The following is a 21,327-nucleotide window of genomic DNA, read 5'->3' as shown; positions in this document are numbered from 1 at the left end:
GCTGAGTGTAGTAGTCCGTCCGTCACCCTGCCCAGCCAGGCACACACTTTTCAAGCACTTAGAGACCTGAAAGAAGTCCTTGGCACTTTTTTTTTTTTTTGCGTTTTATTGAGGGGAATGTAACCACTTCAGCCGCGGACCATTTGGCTGGCCAAAGACCGGGCCACTTTTTGCGATTCGTCACTGCGTCACTTTAACTGACAATTGCGCGGTCGTGCGACGTGGCACCCAAACAAAATTGACGTCCTTCTTTCCCCACAGATAGAGCTTTCTTTTGGTGGTATTTGATCACATCTGTTTTTTTTTTATTTTCTGCGCTATAAACAAAAATAGAGCGACAATTTTGAGAAGAAAAAGCAATATTTTTTATTATAATAAATATCCCCCAAAAATATATAAAAAAAAATTTTTTACCCAGTTTAGGCCGATACGTATTCTTCATATATTTTTGGTAAAAAAAAAAAAAACGCAATAAGCATTTTATCGATTGGTTTGCGCAAAAGTTATAGCGTCTACAAAATAGGGGATAGATTTATGGCATTTTTATTATTATTTTTTAACTAGTAATGGCGGCGATCAGCGATTTTTTTTTTTCTCGTGACTGCGACATAATGGCGGACACATCGGACACTTTTGATGCTATTTTGGGACCATTGTCATTTATACAGCGATCAGTGCTATAAAAGAGAAAGAAAAGTGGAGAGGGGAGGTGGAGTTGCCTGGGGTGTTCTGAGGAGCCCTGACCAATCCCCAAAGAAGATGGAGATGGAGCGTTAGGCTTTGGGGCCTTTGAGGGAGCTCCCCTAGTCTGGGGGGGGGTGACCTTGGGCCTGGACTCGAGTGCAGACGGGACCCTCTTACAACCCATAGAGGTGTCTTGACCAGGAGGCACCGGAGGTGCAAGAGAAAACAGCGGGGGAACACTGCCGGGCAAGACGCCGGGAGTTCCACAGCCAAGAGGGCTGGTGATGATTCACAGAGTCAGGAGGACTGGGAGGCACGCCTGAGCGGACTGAGATGCCGCAGTCTGGGATGGGTGCAGAGCCAGTCTGGAGGATTGTGGTGGCACGCAGTGGTGGCCAGTGGTAATTTTTTGGTAGGGCACAGGCAATTACTATGCATCAACACCCCTGGTCGGTAGCCCCCTGGTGAGTCACCCAGCACTACCCTGAGCCACTCCCAGCCACCAATGCCCCATCATTGGTATCAGTGGGAGAAATAGTGTCCCATCATTGGTATCAGTGGGAGGAATAGTGTCCTATCATTGGTGTCAGTGGGGGGAATAGTGTCCCATCATTGGTGTGAGTGGAGGAATAGTGTCCCATCATTGGTGTCAGTGGGAGGAATAGTGTCCCATCATTGGTGTCAGTGGGAGGAATAGTGTCCCATCATTGGCGTCAGTGGGAGGAATAGTGTCCCATCATTGGTGTCAGTGGGAGGAATACTGTCCCATCATTGGTGTCAGTGGGAGGAATAGTGTCCCATCATTGGTGTCAGTGGGAGGAATAGTGTCCCATCATTGGTATCAGTGGGAGGAATAGTGTCCCATCATTGGTGTCAGTGGGAGGAATAGTGTCCCATCATTGGTATCAGTGGGGGGAATAGTGTCCCATCATTGGTGTCAGTGGGAGGAATAGTGTCCCATCATTGGAGTCAGTGAGGGGAATAGTGTCCCATCATTGATGTCAGTGGGAGGGATAGTGCCCCATCATTGGTATCAGTGGGAGGAATAGTGTCCCATCATTGGTATCAGTGGGAGGAATAGTGTCCCCATCATTGGTGTCAGTGGGAGGAATAGTGTCCCATCATTGGTATCAGTGGGAGGAATAGTGTCCCATCATTGGTATCAGTGGGAGGAATAGTGTCCCATCATTGGTATCAGTGGGAGGAATAGTGTCCCATCATTGGTGTCAGTGGGAGGAATAGTGCCCCATCATTGGTATCAGTGGGAGGAATAGTGTCCCATCATTGGTGTCAGTGGGAGGAATAGTGTCCCATCATTGGTGTCAGTGGGAGGAATAGTGTCCCATCATTGGTATCAGTGGGGGGGAATAGTGTCCCATCATTGGTGTCAGTGGGAGGAATAGTGTCCCATCATTGGAGTCAGTGAGGGGAATAGTGTCCCATCATTGATGTCAGTGGGAGGGATAGTGCCCCATCATTGGTATCAGTGGGAGGAATAGTGTCCCATCATTGGTATCAGTGGGAGGAATAGTGTCCCATCATTGGAGTCAGTGGGAGGAATAGTGTCCCATCATTGGTGTCAGTGGAAGGAATAGTGTCCCATCATTGGTGTCAGTGGGAGGAATAGTGTCCCATCATTTGTGTCAGTGGGAGGAATAGTGTCCCATCATTGGTGTCAGTGGGAGGAATAGTGTCCCCATCATTAGTGGGAGGAATAGTGTCCCTTCATTGGTATCAGTGGGAGGAATAGTGTCCCATCATTGGTATCAGTGGGGGGAATAGTGTCCCATCATTGGTGTCAGTGGGAGGAATAGTGTCCCATCATTGGAGTCAGTGAGGGGAATAGTGTCCCATCATTGATGTCAGTGGGAGGGATAGTGCCCCATCATTGGTATCAGTGGGAGGAATAGTGTCCCATCATTGGTATCAGTGGGAGGAATAGTGTCCCCATCATTGGTGTCAGTGGGAGGAATAGTGTCCCATCATTGGTATCAGTGGGAGGAATAGTGTCCCATCATTGGTATCAGTGGGAGGAATAGTGTCCCATCATTGGTATCAGTGGGAGGAATAGTGTCCCATCATTGGTGTCAGTGGGAGGAATAGTGCCCCATCATTGGTATCAGTGGGAGGAATAGTGTCCCATCATTGGTGTCAGTGGGAGGAATAGTGTCCCATCATTGGTGTCAGTGGGAGGAATAGTGTCCCATCATTGGTATCAGTGGGGGGAATAGTGTCCCATCATTGGTGTCAGTGGGAGGAATAGTGTCCCATCATTGGAGTCAGTGGGAGGAATAGTGTCCTATTATTGGTGTCAGTGGGAGGAATAGTGCCCCATCATTGGTGTCAGTGGGAGGAATAGTGTCCCATCATTGGTGTCAGTGGGAGGAATAGTGCCCCATCATTGGTGTCAGTGGGAGGAATAGTGTCCCGTCATTGGTGTCAGTGGGAGGAATAGTGTCCCGTCATTGGTGTCAGTGGGAGGAATAGTGTCCCATCATTGGTGTCAGTGGGAGGAATAGTGTCCCATCATTGGTGTCAGTGGGAGGAATAGTGTCCCATCATTGGTGTCAGTGGGAGGAATAGTGTCCCATCATTGGTGTCAGTGGGAGGAATAGTGTCCCATCATTGGTGTCAGTGGGAGGAATAGTGTCCCATCATTGGTGTCAGTGGGAGGAATAGTGTCCCATCATTGGTGTCAGTGGGAGGAATAGTGTCCCATCATTGGTGTCAGTGGGAGGAATAGTGTCCCATCATTGGTGTCAGTGGGAGGAATAGTGTCCCATCATTGGTGTCAGTGGGAGGAATAGTGTCCCATCATTGGTGTCAGTGGGAGGAATAGTGTCCCATCATTGGTGTCAGTGGGAGGAATAGTGTCCCATCATTGGTGTCAGTGGGAGGAATAGTATCCCAAGGGATAAATAAATGCAAGCAAAGGGCCTTCGGGTTATCACTGCTCTAGAAATATGATGCATAAATGTTCATTGCTACATATTATGTAAAATGTAAATTTTCAGTTTCCTCTCATATTTTCTTCTTAGCGAGAGACATCCAGAAATGGGAATATGTTCCACTTGGACCTTTCTTGAGTAAGAACTTCGCCACGACAATATCTCCCTGGGTGGTGCCGATGGAGGCTCTGATGCCGTTTGTGCTTCCCAATCCAATCCAGGTGACGAGAAGAACCAGATAAGCACAACAATAATAATAATGTTATTTTAGGTCATTGATTTTTGCTATGCATGTATGTAACATCTAATGGTATTCTTTACTGGATATACATTAAGTTATCAAAAATGCAAAACTTTCAGGAGAACTCCGATTCCCTTTCTCAGGCTTTCTTTACATTCTTTTTAAAAAATGGTTTAGAAACTATATATATATATATACACACATACATACATATTTCCAAAAGTATTGGGACACCTGCCTTTACACGCACATGACCTTTAATGGCATCCCAGTCTTATGCCGCGTACACACCATCACTTTATGTGATGAAAAAAAACGACACTTTCTGTGAAGTAAAAAACGACGTTTTTGAAACTTCAATTTTCAAAGACGAAGTTGCCTACACACCATCGTTTTCTCACAATGTTCTAGCAAAGCGAGGTTACGTTCCACCACGTTTTTCCATTGAAGCTCGCTTCATAAGTAGCTTCTGGGCATGCGCGGGTGTAAAAACGTCGTTTTAAACTACGTTTTTTGCTACACACGGTCAATTTCTGTGAAGTAAAAAACGACGTTTTGAAAAACGACACATAAAATTGAAGCATGCTTCAAATTTTTTTTGGTCGTTTTTCACAAGACATAAAACAACGTTTTCCCCCACACACGGTCATTTAAAGTGACGTTTTTAAAAACTTCGTTTTTTTTCATCACATAAAGTGATGGTGTGTACGGGTCATTAGTCTGTAGGGTTCAATATTGAGTTGGCCCCGCCCTTTGCAGCTATAACACCTTCACCTCTTCTGGGAAGGTCTGTCCACGAGGTTTAGGAGGGTGTCTATGGGAATGTTTGACCGTTCTTCCAGAAGAACATTTGTGAGGTCAGTTACTGGATGAGAAGGCCTGGCTCACAGTCTCTCTCTAATTCATCCCAAAGGTGTTCTATCGGGTTGAGGTCAGGACTCTGTGCAGGTCAGTCAAGTTCCTCCACCCCAAACTCGCTCCTCCATGTCTATATGGACCTTGCTTTGTGCACTGGTGGGCAGTCATGTTAGAACAGGAAGGGGCCGTCCCCAAACTCCTCCCACAAAGTTGGGAGCATGAAATTGTCCAAAATGTCTTGGTATGCCGACGCCTTAAGAGTTCCCTTCACTGGAACTGAAGAGGCCAATCGCAACCCCTGAAAAACAATCCCCCCACCATAACCCCCCCTCCGCTAAATGATTTGGACCAGTGCACAAAACAAGGTCCATAGAGACACGGAGGAGCAAGTTTGGGGTGGAGGAACTTGACTGTCCTGCACAGAATCCTGACCTCAACCCGATAGAACACCTTTGGGATGAGTTGGAGCGGAGACTGCGAGCCAGGACTTCTCCTCCAACATCAGCGCCTGACCTCACAAATGCTCTTCTGGAAGAATGGTCACACATTTTCATAGACACCCTCCTAAACCTTGTGGACGGCCTTCCCAGAAGAGGTGAAGCTGTTATAGCTGCAAAGGGCGGGGCCAAATCAATATTGAACCCTACGGACTGAGACTGGGAGGCCATTAAATTTCATGTGCGTGTAAAGGCAGAGGCGTCCCAATACTTTTGGTGATCTAGTGTATCTCTTCATATGTCTGGTGCAAACCCAGAACATATAAATCTATCACTATCCCATCAAATGAAGACCCAACACAGACCTTATAAGCAAATAAACGACTAGAAATCCAGCCGGGGGGCCCCCCGGAGTCCATTGAGGGATCCTATTAAATGCGCATTTATCCTACAGGGATGGAAGAGATTTGGAGTTCTTCTAAACACAGAGACCACCTATGGAAAGATGAACCTTTCCATTCCTCCAGCATGTAAACACGGCGGCGCCGTCCTAATCTCCTATATCATCTTTCTTCATATGCATTAATCATAATATAATGTATATACAGCACTGTGCAAAAGTTGTAGGCAGGTGTGAAGAAATGCTGTAAAGAAGGAACGGCTTCAAAAATATATATATATTTTTTTCATTTTTTATCAAATTTACAAAATGCAAATAGGTAGATTCAGGTAGATTGGATTAAACTTGCGGCGGCGTAGCTTAGCGTGTTTAGGCTACGCCGCCGTAAATTAGTTAGGCTAGTAATGATTCTAAATCAACTTACCTGCTAATCTACGGCGGCGTAGCCTAAAACGAGCGGGCGTAAGGGCGCCTAATTCAAATTGGTTGGAGGGGGGGGCGTGTTGTATGGAAATGAGGCTTGACCTCACGTTTTTGACGTTTTTTCTTACACTGCGCATGCGCCAGGCGCCTACATTTCCCAGGGCGCATTGCGGCTAAGTACGCCGTACGGGCCTATTGATTTCGACGTGGACGTAAACGACGTAACTCCCGATTCGCGGACGACTTGCGCAAACGACGTAAAGAATTCTAACCTCGCGGCGGGAACGGCGGCCATACTTTAACATTGTTATTCCACCTCATAGGTGGAATAACTTTAGGCCGCCTAAGGCCTTACGGAAACGGCGTAAAGCGACTGCGGCGGCCGGGCGTACGTTCGTGAATCGAAGTAGAAGCTCATTTACATATTCTACGCCGGCCGCAATGGAAGCGCCACCTAGCGGCCATCCGAAAAATTGCAATCTAAGATAGGACGGCGCAAGCCGTCGTATCTTAGATATGTTTAAGCGTATCTCTGTTTGAGCATACGCTTAAACAAACGCCGGCGTAGATTCTGAGTTAGGCCGGCTTATCTACTGATAAGCCGGCCTAACTCTTTGTGAATCTACCTAAAAGTGAGCAAACAGAAAAATCGAATTTGAATAGAAAAGATTAAAATAGAATCGAAAATACTAGAAAAGAATAGTATAGAAAAACAATAGCACAGAACAGAAAAAAATATATTTTATATATCTCTCTCTCTCTCTATATATATATATATATATATATATATATATATAACATCTTCTGAAATTCGACTTTGGTATAGAATGAAATCGAATTCCAATAGAAAAGATTAGAATAGAATAGAAAATAATAGAAAAGAAAAGCATAGAAAAACAATAGAACAGAATAGAAGAAATATATAGTATATTCTATTCTAATCTTTTCTATTCCAATTCGATTTCATTCTTAATGAAATTCCTATTTTGGAAAATGCATACGAATTTCCGAATAATGAAAAATTTGTCCGAATTCGTAACAAAACGAAATGCACATGTCTAGTTGGGATTTTTAAGGTGAAAAATTACAACAACATTTAAGTAAAAATATATTTATTTATAAAGATAACATTTTACAGAATATAAAATTCCAGCCAATTATACAATACAGTTTCAAGAATGTGCAAGCTGAAAATGTCTCTACATGTTTCGCCACGATTAGTAGCTTCCTCAGGAGATTTAATCTATCAGACGCCATCTACTGGAAATAGAAAGGAAATACAAAGAAATTATAAGATAATGAAAAAATACACAAGTTTATAATTTAAAAGAAGTTTATGGGATTTACCCTCAACAAAATAGTTACGATTAGGTGGATTCAGATAGCTTTACGCCGGCGTATCAGTAGATACGCCGTCGTAACTCAATCTACGCCGTCGCAAATTTAAGTGTATTCTGGAAACCAGATACGCTTAAATTAGGCTAAGATACGAGCGGCGTAAGTCTCCTACACCGTCGTATCTTAGGGTGCATATTTACGCTAGCCGCTAGGTGGCGCTTCCGTTGAGTTCGGCGTAGAATATGCAAATGACTAGATACGCCGATTCACGAACGTACGTGCGCCTGGCGCAATTAGTTACGCCGTTTACGTTAGAGATACGCCGGCGTAAAGATAAAGCTGGTCCCTAGGTGGCGCAGCCCATGCAAGGTATGGACGTCGGAACAGGCCTATCTTTTTACGTGGTTTGCGTAAGTCGGACGCGAATCGGGCTTGGCGTAATTTACGTTCACGTCGAAAAGGCGTACTTTGGAGCAATGCACACTGGGATATGTCCACGGACGGCGCATGCGCCGTTCATTAAAAACGTCAATCACGTCGGGTCACCAGTCATTAACATAAAACACGCTCCCCTGTTCCTCATTTGAATTAGGCGCGCTTAGGCCGGCCCATTTACGCTACGCCGCCGTAACTTAGGAGGCAAGTGCTTTGTGAATACAGCACTTGCCTCTCTAACTTACGGCGGCGTAGCGTATATGCGAAACGCTACGCCTGCCTAACGTTGCGCCCGCCTACGTGAATCTAGGCCTTTGTTATTTTATCTTCTATCTGTATTTCGCACCAAATGATATTCTCTATTATTTCAATGTATCTTTTTCTCTTGGGTATAGAATTGTATTTGCTATGTGACTTCTCATTGGGCTCCCTGGTCTGGCTGTATAGAAGACGTTTGTCAGGCCAGGAAGGTCCTCCGCCCATCGCGCTCTCCTCTCATTGATTCTTCTCCCCTGCAGGATCCCGCGCCTCTCCCGTATCTCCAGGATAAGAGCGATTACACGTTCAATATTAACTTGTCTGTCAGCCTTCAAGGTAAATTACATCGATTGATGATTGTGTGTATTATCGATCCTTGTGGAGGTTGAATGTAAGGATAGTAGAGGATCGCGCCTCTGTATTGCCGCATTTACCGCCGTCCCCAGAAATCCTCTCCGCAGATTTAATAACTGAGTAAAGGAAACAAAGTATCTCATTATAGCCGGCGGTGACTAATCAGTGAAATGATAAGACTGGGAGGAGATTCATTGAAGGGATTCTTACGGAATTCTGCATTGCCGGCGGCAGCCATGATGACACTGCATGTGATGGAGCTTGGAGGACAGATAAGGGCTCATTATGTAGAAACGCCGCGCTTCAGAGCCGCCGCTACTAATGCGTTTAGAATTAATTACTTCAAGGTTTGTCGGAGCTCCCGGCCTCATCAATTTAATCACTTTCCGTACCGCGCCTATTCCGGCACTTCTCTCCTACATGTAAAAATCATCATTGGCCCGGATTCAGTAAGAATTGCGCTTTTTTTACGGAGGCGCAGGGCAACGTTTTTGCCCTGCACCCCCGCAATTTTTTTGCGCTGCCCTCGATTCACGGAGCAGAAGCAAAATGCCTGGCGTAAGCGCGCGCAATTTAAATGATCCCGTAGGGGGCGGGAATCATTTAAATTAGGCGCGTTCCCGCGCCGATCGTGGAGCGCATGCTCCGTCGGGAAACTTTTCGCAAGGACGTCATTTGCTTCAAATTGAACGTGAATGGCGTCCAGCACCATTCACGAATCACTTACGCAAACTACGTAAAATTCAAATTTCCCGACGCGGGAACGACGGGTATACGCAACATTGGCTGCCCCTGCTAATAGCAGGGGCAGCCTTACGCAAAAAACGCCGTACGGAAACCACATAAATTGCGTATGCAGGGCTCGCGTAGGGTAGTGAATCGGCGTTAGTATGCAATTTGCATACTATACGCTGAGCACAACAGCAACGCCACCTAGCGGCCTGCGCAAGAATGCAGCCTAAGATATGCGGGCATAAGAGCCTTATGCCGCGCATATCTTAGGCTGCCGTCGGCGTAACGAGGTTCCTGAATCAGGAGCATTCGTTACGCCGGGGCAAGTAAGCAATTGCGCTGTGTAACCTATGGTTACACAGGCGCAATTGCTTCTTGAATCCAGGCCATTGTTTTTGCTAGAAAATTACTCAGAACCCCCAAACATTATATATGTTTTCTTTTTAGCAGACACCCTAGGGAATAAAATGGCGGTCGTTGCACGATATTTGCGCAACAATTTTTCAAATGCGTTCTTTCTGGAAAAATTATTTTAAAAAATAACAAAACGGTAAAGTTAGCCCAATTTTTTTTCTTATATAATGTGAAAGAGGATGTTACGCCGAGTAAATAGATACCTAACTTGCCACGCTTTAAAATTGCGCACGCTCGTGGAATGGCCCCAAACTTCGGTACTTAACCACTTAAGCCCCGGACCTTTAGGCAGCTAAAGGCCCAGGCCAGGTTTGGAGATTCGGCACTGCGTCGCTTTAACAGACAATTGCGCGGTCGTGCGACGCGACTCCCAAACAAAATTTACGTCCTTTTTTTCCCACAAATAGAGCTTTCTTTTGGTGGTATTTGATCAACTCTGCGGTTTTTAGTTTTTGCGCTATAAACAAAAATAGAGCGACAGTTTTGAAAAAAATTCAATATTTTTTACTTTTTGCTATAATAAATATCCCCAAAAACATATATAATTAAATTTTTTCCTCAGTTTAGGCCGATACGTATTCTTCTACCTATTTTTGGTAAAAAAAATTGCAATAAGCGTTTATCGAATGGTTTGCGCAAAATGTATAGCGTCTACAAAATAGGGGATAGTTTTATTTTTTTTTTATTTTTTTTACTACTAATGGCGGCGATCAGCGTTTTTTTTTTTTCATGACTGCAACATTATGCCGGACACATCGGACAATTTTGACACATTTTTGGGACCATTGTCATTTTTACAGCAAAAAATGCATTTAAATTTCATTGTTTATTGTGAAAATGACAGTTGCAGTTTGGGAGTTAACCACAGGGGGCGCTGTAGGAGTTAGTGTTCACCTAGTGTGTGTTTACAACTGTAAGGGGGTGTGGCTGTCGGTCTGACGTCATCGATCGAGTCTCCCTATAAAAGGGATCACTCGATCGATGCAGCCGCCACAGTGAAGAACGGGGAAGCCGTGTTTACATACGGCTCTCCCCGTTCTTCAGCTCCGGGGATTGATCGCGAGGGGGCGGCTAGAAACGAATAGCCGCGCCGTCGTCCCGGATCGCTCCCCGCGGGTTTCCGACCGCCGCATGTACCGAGGGGGGGGGGGTCCTGATCGGACCCCTGACCCCGGGAAAGGCAGGGACGTACATGTACGCCCATATGAAGTGTAGAAATGATACAATGTCATCTACACTTCCAGCACTCTATAGAAATGATACAATGTCATCTACACTTCCAGCACTCTATAGAAATGATACAATGTCATCTACACTTCCAGCACTCTATAGAAATGATACAATGTCATCTACACTTCCAGCACTCTATAGAAATGATACAATGTCACCTACACTTCCAGCACTCTATAGAAATGATACAATGTCATCTACACTTCCAGCACTCTATAGAAATGATACAATGTCATCTACACTTCCAGCACTCTATAGAAATGATACAATGTCACCTACACTTCCAGCACTCTATAGAAATGATACAATGTCATCTACACTTCCAGCACTCTATAGAAATGATACAATGTCATCTACACTTCCAGCACTCTATAGAAATGATACAATGTCATCTACACTTCCAGCACTCTATAGAAATGATACAATGTCACCTACACTTCCAGCACTCTATAGAAATGATACAATGTCATCTACACTTCCAGCACTCTATAGAAATGATACAATGTCACCTACACTTCCAGCACTCTATAGAAATGATACAATGTCATCTACACTTCCAGCACTCTATAGAAATGATACAATGTCACCTTCACTTCCAGCACTCTATAGAAATGATACAATGTCACCTTCACTTCCAGCACTCTATAGAAATGATACAATGTCATCTACACTTCCAGGACTCTATAGAAATGATACAATGTCATCTACACTTCCAGCACTCTATAGAAATGATACAATGTCACCTTCACTTCCAGCACTCTATAGAAATGATACAATGTCACCTACACTTCCAGCACTCTATAGAAATGATACAATGTCACCTTCACTTCCAGCACTCTATAGAAATGATACAATGTCACCTACACTTCCAGCACTCTATAGAAATGATATAAAGGTTCTAATAATAATAATAATCATTATTGTGATCATTCCGAACAGGGAATGGCATGGAGGAGCCGGCAGCTCTCTGCAGATCTAACTTCAAGGTAAGTCCTCTATGGACACGTCTCTGGTGGTCTTCCCTCTGGTGGTCTTCCCTCTGGTGTTTTTCTCTGGGGGGTCTTCCCTCTGGTGTTCTTCTCTCTGGTGTTCTTCTCTCTGGTGTTCTTCTCTCTGGTGTTCTTCTCTCTGGTGTTTTTCCTCTGGTGGTCTTCCCTCTAGTGTTCTTCCCTCTGGTGTTTTTCTCTGGTGGTCTTCTCTCTGGTGGCCTTCCCTCTGATGTTCTTCTCTCTGATGGTCTTGTCTCTGGTGTTTTCCTCTGGTGGTCTTCTCTCTAGTGTTCTTCCCTCTGTTGTTCTTCTCTCTGGTGTTTTTCCTCTGGTGGTCTTCCCTCTAGTGTTCTTCCCTCTGGTGTTTTTCTCTGGGGTTTTTCTCTGGTGGTCTTCCCTCTGGTCTTCTCTCTGGTGGTCTTCTCTCTGGTGGTCTTCTCTGGTGTTTTTCTCTGGTGGTCTTCTCTGGTGTTTTTCTCTGGTGGTCTTCCCTCTGGTGGTCTTTTCTCTGGTGGTCTTCCCTCTGGTGGTCTTCCCTCTGGTGTTTTTCTCTGGGGGTCTTCCCTCTGGTGGTCTTCTCTCTGGTGGTCTTCCCTCTGGTGGTCTTCCCTCTGGTGGTCTTCCCTCTGGTGTTCTTCCCTCTGGTGTTCTTCCCTCTGGTGTTCTTCCCTCTGGTGGTCTTCTCTCTGGTGGTCTTCTCTCTGGTGTTCTTCCCTCTTGGTGTTCTTCCCTCTTGGTGTTCTTCCCTCTGGTGGTCTTCTCTCTGGTGTTGTTCTCTCTGGTGGTCTTCCCTCTGGTGGTCTTCCCTCTGGTGGTCTTCCCTCTGGTGGTCTTCTCTCTGTAGGTCTTCTCTCTGGTGGTCTTCCCTCTGGTGTTCTTCCCTCTTGGTGTTCTTCCCTCTGTAGTTCTTCCCTCTGGTGGTCTTCTCTCTGGTGGTCTTCCCTCTGGTTTTTTGCTCTGGGGGTCTTCCCTCTTGGTGTTCTTCCCTCTGGTGTTCTTCCCTGTGGTGGTCTTCTCTCTGTAGTTCTTCTCTCTGGTGGTCTTCTCTCTGGTGGTCTTCCCTCTGGTGTTCTTCCCTGTGGTGGTCTTCCCTCTGTAGTTCTTCCCTCTGTAGTTCTTCTCTCTGGTGGTCTTCTCTCTGGGGGTCTTCTCTCTGGTGTTCTTCCCTGTGGTGGTCTTCCCTCTGTAGTTCTTCTCTTGGTGTTCTTCCCTCTTGGTGTTCTTCCCTGTGGTGGTCCTCCCTCTGTAGTTCTTCTCTCGGGTGGTCTTCCCTCTGGTGGTCTTCCCTCTGGTGGTCTTCTCTCTGGTGGTCTTCCCTCTGGTGTTTTGCTCTGGGGGTCTTCCCTCTTGGTGTTCTTCCCTGTGGTGGTCTTCCCTCTGTAGTTCTTCCCTCTGGTGGTCTTCTCTCTGGTGGTCTTCTCTCTGGTGGTCTTCCCTCTGGTGTTCTTCCCTCTGGTGGTCTTCTCTCTGGGGGTCTTCTCTCTGGTGTTCTTCCCTGTGGTGGTCTTCCCTCTGTAGTTCTCTCTGGTGGTCTTCCCTCTGGTGGTCTTCCCTTTGGTGTTCTTCCCTCTGGTGGTCTTCTCTCCTGGTGGTCTTCTCTCCTGGTGGTCTTCTCTCTGGTGGTCTTCTCTCTGGTGGTCTTCTCTCTGGTGGTCTTCCCTGTGGTGGTCTTCCCTCTGTAGTTCTTCTCTCTGGGGGTCTTCTCTCTGGTGTTCTTCCCTGTGGTGGTCTTCCCTCTGTAGTTCTTCTCTCTGGGGGTCTTCCCTCTTGGTGTTCTTCCCTCTTGGTGTTCTTCCCTGTGGTGGTCTTCCCTCTGTAGTTCTTCTCTCTGGTGGTCTTCCCTCTGGTGGTCTTCTCTCTGGTGGTCTTCTCTCTGGTGGTCTTCTGTCTGGTGGTCTTCCCTCTGGTGTTTTGCTCTGGGGGTCTTCCCTCTTGGTGTTCTTCCCTGTGGTGGTCTTCCCTCTGTAGTTCTTCTCTCTGGTGGTCTTCTCTCTGGGGGTCTTCTCTCTGGTGTTCTTCCCTGTGGTGGTCTTCCCTCTGTAGTTCTTCTCTCTGGTGGTCTTCTCTCTGGTGGTCTTCTCTCTGGGGGTCTTCTCTCTGGGGGTCTTCCCTGTGGTGGTCTTCCTTCTGTAGTTCTTCTCTCTGGTGGTCTTCCCTCTGGTGGTCTTCCCTCTGGTGGTCTTCCCTCTGGTGGTCTTCCCTCTGGTGGTCTTCCCTCTGGTGTTTTTCCCTCTTGGTGTTCTTCCCTCTGTAGTTCTTCCCTCCTGGTGGTCTTCTCTCTGGTGGTCTTCTCTCTGGTGGTCTTCTCTCTGGTGGTCTTCCCTCTTGGTGTTCTTTCCTCTTGGTGTTCTTCCCTCTGTAGTTCTTCCCTCCTGGTGGTCTTCTCTCTGGTGGTCTTCTCTCTGGTGGTCTTCCCTCTGTTGGTCATCTCTCTGGTGGTCTTCTCTCTGGTGTTCGTCTCTCTGGTGTGTCTCTTCTATAAGGATTCATTCTTTGTCTTTGTAGTACATGTACTGGACTATGAAGCAGCAGCTGGCCCATCACACAATAACCGGCTGTAACGCTCGTCCCGGAGATCTGTTGGCATCAGGAACCATAAGTGGACCGGTAACCCTAAACCATATTATCTGAATGAAAAATCTAGGGGTGTATAGAAATTCATGTACATTCATTCTGTGAGGATCTGCAAAAATGTACTTATAATGTATAATAATGTTTTTTCCTCTGCTGGTCAAAAGTTTTTTATTGATTTAAAATGGGAAAATAACAAATTTAGCCAGTAGATGGCGAAGCAAAAAATCATAGGAATTTCCAAGGATACTTTGCGCCATCTAGTGGCCAAAAAATGCAGCATTTTCCATTTCAAATCAACAAAAAACAGACAGTCCAGGAACAGTGTTCTCGGCCCAGGGGCCAGATGCGGCCCTTTGCTTGCCTTTACCTGGCCCTTGGGCCACTTTTCCTTTCACTGATGCAAGACGATATTCCTTTCGCTGACACCAACAATGGGGGATAATTCCTCTTACTTTTATCAACGGGGCACTATTCCTTCAACTGACTCAAATGATGGGACACTATTCCTTCCATTAACTCCAATGATGGGGCACTATTCCTCCCACTGATACCAATGATGGGACACTATTCCTCCCACTGATACCAATGATGGGACACTATTCCTCCCACTGACACCAATGATGGGACACTATTCCTTCTACTGATACCAATGATGGGACACTATTCCTCCCACTGACACCAATGATGGGATACTATTCCTTCCATTAACTCCAATGATGGGGTAGTATTCCTCCCACTGACACCAATGATGGGACACTATTCCTCACACTGACACCAATGATGGGGCACTATTCCTCCCACTGACACCAATGATGGGGAACTATTCCTCCCACTGATACAAATGATGGGACACTATTCCTCCCACTGATACCAATGATGGGGCACTATTCCTCCCACTGACACCACTCAATTGCCTCTGGGGCCACGTGTGTACAGAGGCCTCAGATGAACGTGTCCTTCTACCCAGGCTTAGAGCTTCTCAGGGAGGCAGAACTACACTAGATTACCAAAAGTATTGGGACACCTGCCTTTACACACACATGAAATTTTAATGGCCTCCCAGTCTTAGTCCCGGAGGGTTCAATATTGGGTTGGCCCCGCCCTTTGCAGCTTTAACAGCTTCACCTCTTCTGGGAAGGCCGTCCACAAGGTTTGGGAGGGTGTGTCTATGGGAAGGCCGTCCACAAGGTTTAGGAGGGTGTCTATGGGAATGTTTGACCATTCTTCCAGAAGGGCATTTGTAAAGGTCGGGCACTGATGTTGGAGGAGAAGGTCTGGCTCGCAGTCTCCACTCTAATTCATCCCAAAGGTGTTCTATCGGGTTGAGGTCAGGACTCTGTGCAGGCCAGTCAAGTTCCTCCACCCCAAACTCGCTCATCCATGTCTTTATGGACCTTGCTTTGTGCACTGGTGGGCAGTCATGTTGGAACAGGAAGGGACCGTCCCCAAACTCCTCCCACAATGTTGGGAGCATGAAATTGTCCAAAATGTCTTGGTATGATGACGCCTTAAGAGTTCCCTTCACTGGAGCCCAACCCCTGAAAAACAACCCCACACCATAATCTCCCCTCCACCAAATGGTTTGGACCAGTGCACAAAGCAAGGTCCATAAAGACATGGATGAGCGAGTTTAGGGTGGAGGAACTTGACTGGCCTGCACAGAGTCCTGACCTCGACCCAGTAGAACACCTTTGGGATAAATTGGAGTGGAGACTGAGAGCCAGGCCTTCTCGTCCAACATCAGTGCCTGACCTTACAAATGCTCTTCTGGAAGAATGGTCAAACACTCCCATAGACACACCCCTAAACCTTGTGGACGGCCTTCCCAGAAGAGTTGAAGCTGTTATAGCTGCAAAGGGCGGGGCCAACTCAATATTGAACCCTATGGACTAAGACTGGGAAGACATTAAAGTTCATGTGCGTGTAAAGGCCGGCGTCCCAATACTTTTGGTAATCTAGTGTATGTTGAGACCTTTGGGGCAATCGATCCCATGGGTTTCATCCCTGAAAATCACAGGCCCTCTGGGACTAGAGAACCGCCTTAGAAATCCAGTCTCTGGGAGTCTCTGTTATTGGACCCCCCCCACATGCTGTCTTGTAATTATTGTCTGGGGGCTAAAGTTTTTTTTGTAAGAGACAAATCACGTCATTGACTAATGGAATATCTGGCTCCGCCCCTCTCGTTATTTGTCTCGTAGGACCCTTCAAGCTTCGGCTCAATGCTGGAACTGTCATGGAGAGGATCTAAGCCGATCGATCTTGGAAATGGTCACACTCGGACATTCTTGCGGGACGGAGACACCGTTATTATAACAGGTACTGGAGGAGAGAACGTTCGTACGGGAAGAGTTCTGTGATCTTCCACAGTGCTGGGCAGATTAGAAGGATACCTGGATTAGAGTACATTCTAGTGAGATTTGGCCGGCAACCGCCTACTCTTGTCACAGATACAGAGTCATTATTGGACACACATCACCGAGACCTTCCCTCCACACATCACCTAGACCTTTCCTCCACACATCACCGAGACCTTTCCTCCACCCATCACCGAGACCTTCCTCCACCCATCACCGAGACCTTCCTCTACCCATCACTGAGACCTTCCTCCACCCATCACCGAGACCGTCCTCCACCCATCACCGAGACCTTCCTCCATCCATCACCGAGACCTTCCTCCACCCATCACCAAGACCTTCCTCCACCCATCACTGAGACCTTCCTCCCTCCATCACTGAGACCTTCCTCCCTCCACACATCACCGAGACCTTTCCTCCACACATCACCGAGACCTTCCTCCACCCATCACCGAGACCTTCCTCCACACATCACCGAGACCTTCCTCCACTCATCACCGAGACCTTTCCTCCACACATCACCGAGACCTTCCTCCACACATCACCGAGACCTTCCTCCACACATCACCGAGACCTTCCTCCACACATCACCGAGACCTTCCTCCACACATCACTGAGACCTTCCTCCACACATCACTGAGACCTTCCTCCACACATCACTGAGACCTTCCTCCATCCATCACTGAGACCTTCCTCCACACATCACTGAGACCTTCCTCCACACATCACCGAGACCTTCCTCCACACATCACCGAGACCTTCCTCCACACATCACCGAGACCTTCCTCCACACATCACTGAGACCTTCCTCCACACATCACTGAGACCTTCCTCCACACATCACTGAGACCTTCCTCCACACATCACCGAGACCTTTCCTCCACACATCACCGAGACCTTTCCTCCACACATCACCGAGACCTTTCCTCCACACCTCACTGAGACCTTTCCTCCACACATCACTGAGACCTTCCTCCATCCATTACTGAGACCTTCCTCCATCCATCACTGAGACCTTCCTCCATCCATCACTGAGACCTTCCTCCATCCATCACTGAGACCTTCCTCCATCCATCACCGAGACCTTCCTCCATCCATCACCGAGACCTTCCTCCACACATCGCGAGACCTTCCTCCACACATCACGAGACCTTCCTCCACACATCACCGAGACCTTCCTCCATCCATCACTGAGACCTTCCTCCATCCATCACTGAGACCTTCCTCCATCCATCACCAAAACCTTCCTCCACACATCACGAGACCTTCCTCCATCCATCACCGAGACTAGGGTTGTACCGATACCAGTATCGGTATCGGGACCGATACCGAGTATTTGCGGGAGTACTCGTACTCCCGCAAATACCCCCGATACCTAAATAGAATACTTCCCCCCCCGCCGCCGCATCGAAAGCCGCTGCATCGAAAAGCCGCCGCATCGAAAGCCGCCGCATGGGTTAAACGGCGTGCGGGAACATCACAGCTTTCATTTGAATAGCTGTAGTGTTCCCGCGCGTATAGACACTCCCCCTTGCTCGGGATTGGATCGGTGATCGTGATCTGTCCAATTCCGAGCAAGGGGGAGTGTCTATACGCACGGGCAAAACAGCTATTCAAATGAATGCTGTGATTTTCTCCATGCGGCGGCGGCGGCTTTCGGCGGCAAAGGTATGGGGGAAATGGCTGCATATGTGAGGGACATGGCTAGAGGGACATGGCTGCATATGTGAGGGACATGGCTAGAGGGACATGGCTGCATATGTGAGGGACATGGCTAGAGGGACATGGCTGCATATGTGAGGGACATGGCTGCATATGTGAGGGACATGGCTAGAGGGACATGGCTGCATATGTGAGGGACATGGCTAGAGGGACATGGCTGCATATGTGAGGGACATGGCTGCATATGTGAGGGACATGGCTAGAGGGACATGGCTGCATATGTGAGGGACATGGCTGCATATGTGAGGGACATGGCTAGAGGGACATGGCTGCATATGTGAGGGACATGGCTAGAGGGACATGGCTGCATATATGAGGGACATGGCTAGAGGGACATGGCTGCATATGTGAGGGACATGGCTAGAGGGACATGGCTGCATATGGGAGGGACATGGCTAGAGGGACATGGCTGCATATGTGGGGGACATGGCTGCATTTGGGGACACATTTAAAGAAAGTATCGGTATTCGGTATCGGCGACTACTTGAAAAAAGTATCGGTACTCGTACTCGGTCCTAAAAAAGTGGTATCGGGACAACCCTAACCGAGACCTTCCTCCAAACATCACTGAGACCTTCCTCCATCCATCACGGAGACCTTCCTCCACCCATCACCGAGACCTTCCTCCATCCATCACCGAGACCTTCCTCCATCCATCACCGAGACCTTCCTCCACACATCACCGAGACCTTCCTCCACACATCACCGAGACCTTCCTCCATCCATCACCGAGACCTTCCTCCACACATCACCGAGACCTTCCTCCACCCATCACCGAGACCTTCCTCCCCACATCACCGAGACCTTCCTCCACACATCACCGAGACCTTCCTCCATCCATCACCGAGACCTTCCTCCACCCATCACCGAGACCTTCCTCCATCCATCACCGAGACCTTCCTCCACACATCACCGAGACCTTCCTCCATCCATCACCGAGACCTTCCTCCACACATCATGAGACCTTCCTCCACCCATCACCGAGACCTTCCTCCACACATCACCGAAACCTTCCTCCACACATCACCGAGACCTTCCTCCACACATCACCGAGACCTTCCTCCACACATCACCGAGACCTTCCTCCGCCCATCACCGAGACCTTCCTCCACACATCACCGAGACCTTCCTCCACACATCACCGAGACCTTCCTCCACACATCACCGAGACCTTCCTCCATCCATCACCGAGACCTTCCTCCACCCATCACCGAGACCTTCCTCCACCCATCACCGAGACCTTCCTCCACACATCACCGAGACCTTCCTCCACACATCACCGAGACCTTCCTCCACCCATCACCGAGACCTTCCTCCACCCATCACCGAGACCTTCCTCCACACATCACCGAGACCTTCCTCCATACATCATGTTGTTTCTAATAACTATATCATTTAATATTGTATTACCTTATTTAAAGTTTGTTTCTTTCCTACAGGTTACTGCCAAGGAGAAGGATATCGGGTTGGATTTGGCGCATGCTCAGGAACAATTCATCCAGCTGTATAAATGTTGTTGTTTTTCTAGATTCTACCAAATGATATAAATGAAAATGCAGAAACATCTCTTAAGTTAAAGTAACCCGTGTCATAATAATGCAGAGCGCGCCTATTTCCTAAACCCCAAGCCCTGGATAAAAGATTCCAATATGTTTCTTTCCTATGATCTACAACTCCATCTAGTGGCCATTAGACACCTGCATGGCCACATTTTTTTTTATTTTTTTCGTTTTATTCTGTCTTTTTTTTTATACATTTTTCGCATCATTCGTTATGATCAAAATTTGTTATTTTAAATCAATTCGGAAAAATTTGAATTTGGTACGTTCCATTCGTATAGATGGGGTATTCATTATTTCAATAATTTGGATAAATTATTTTTCATTACATTCACTAACAGGCAGCCAAATTTAAAAGGAGATTCAAATACCTATAATTTAATAGTTTATTATTATTATTATTATTATTATATTTTTAAAATAATTATTAATAATAATAATAATAATAATAATAAAACTATAATAATGCAATAATTTAATTATAATAAAAACTATCATTTTTTTTTTCTAAATTTTCAAATTTTTATTCTTTCGAATTTTTGGATTTTCGTTGTTGTTTTCAGATTTTTCGTTCCTGTGGATTTTTGTTCTTATTTTCTGATTTTTGTTCTTTTGTTCTTTCGAATCTTCGAATTTTTCGTTACATTCACTAACAGGCAGCCAAATTTAAAAGGAAATTCAAATACCTATAATTTAATCATTTATAACTGATATCATCATGATGATTATTATTATTAATACTTATTATTATTAATAATCAAAAGCTATAATAATGGTTATTTGTTTAGTTCACTAACAGACAAATTTAAAAGAAAATTCCAATACCAATAATTTAATAGTTTATTATTATTATTATTATTATATTTTTAAAATAATAATAATAATTATTATTATTTATTATTATTATTATTATTATTATTAATAATAATAAAGTTATAATAATGGTTAATAAATGCAATAATTTAATTATGATAAAAATTATCCATTTATTTTTTTCTAAATTTTCACATTTTCATTCTATCGAATTTTTGGATTTTCGTTGTTGTTTTCAGATTTTTCGTTCCTGTGGATTTTTGTTCTTATTTTCTGATTTTTGTTCTTTCGAATCTTCGAATTTTCGTTCTTTCGAAAACTCGTTTTCAGAAAAATTTGTCAAACCGTTTTTGATGTTAATTTGGATGTTTCCGAATGAACGAACATGTCGAACCTGATGGCCACTAGATGGAACTGACGATCATAGGAAATAAACATTGTAGACACATTACGGTCATTCATGATGGTTGTGCAAATTGCTTGAGACAACCCCAGATTAAAATCTTTAAAAATAAAATAAAAAATAAAGTTAAAATACCTCGCACACCAGCTGTAGGCCCTGAC

General features: G+C 45.9%; 1 protein-coding gene across 1 annotated transcript in view; it reads left to right on the top strand.

The window, feature by feature from the left end:
- Positions 1 to 20,328, top strand: part of FAH (fumarylacetoacetate hydrolase) — a 56,261-nt gene extending 35,933 nt beyond the window's left edge. The window contains exons 9-14 of the mRNA XM_040342187.1: positions 3,723 to 3,853; positions 8,283 to 8,358; positions 11,692 to 11,738; positions 14,247 to 14,348; positions 16,514 to 16,631; positions 19,831 to 20,328. Of these exons, the coding sequence (XP_040198121.1) occupies positions 3,723 to 3,853; positions 8,283 to 8,358; positions 11,692 to 11,738; positions 14,247 to 14,348; positions 16,514 to 16,631; positions 19,831 to 19,901 (545 nt within the window). The 3' untranslated portion in view covers positions 19,902 to 20,328. The remainder of the gene's footprint in view (positions 1 to 3,722; positions 3,854 to 8,282; positions 8,359 to 11,691; positions 11,739 to 14,246; positions 14,349 to 16,513; positions 16,632 to 19,830) is intronic.
- The last annotated feature ends 999 nt before the right edge of the window (positions 20,329 to 21,327 follow it).

The sequence above is a fragment of the Rana temporaria genome, chromosome 3 (assembly GCF_905171775.1).
Source record: "Rana temporaria chromosome 3, aRanTem1.1, whole genome shotgun sequence".
NCBI lineage: Eukaryota > Metazoa > Chordata > Amphibia > Anura > Ranidae > Rana > Rana temporaria.
Note: the sequence above shows the minus strand (reverse complement) of the source record. Positions and strands in the feature narration are given on the sequence as shown.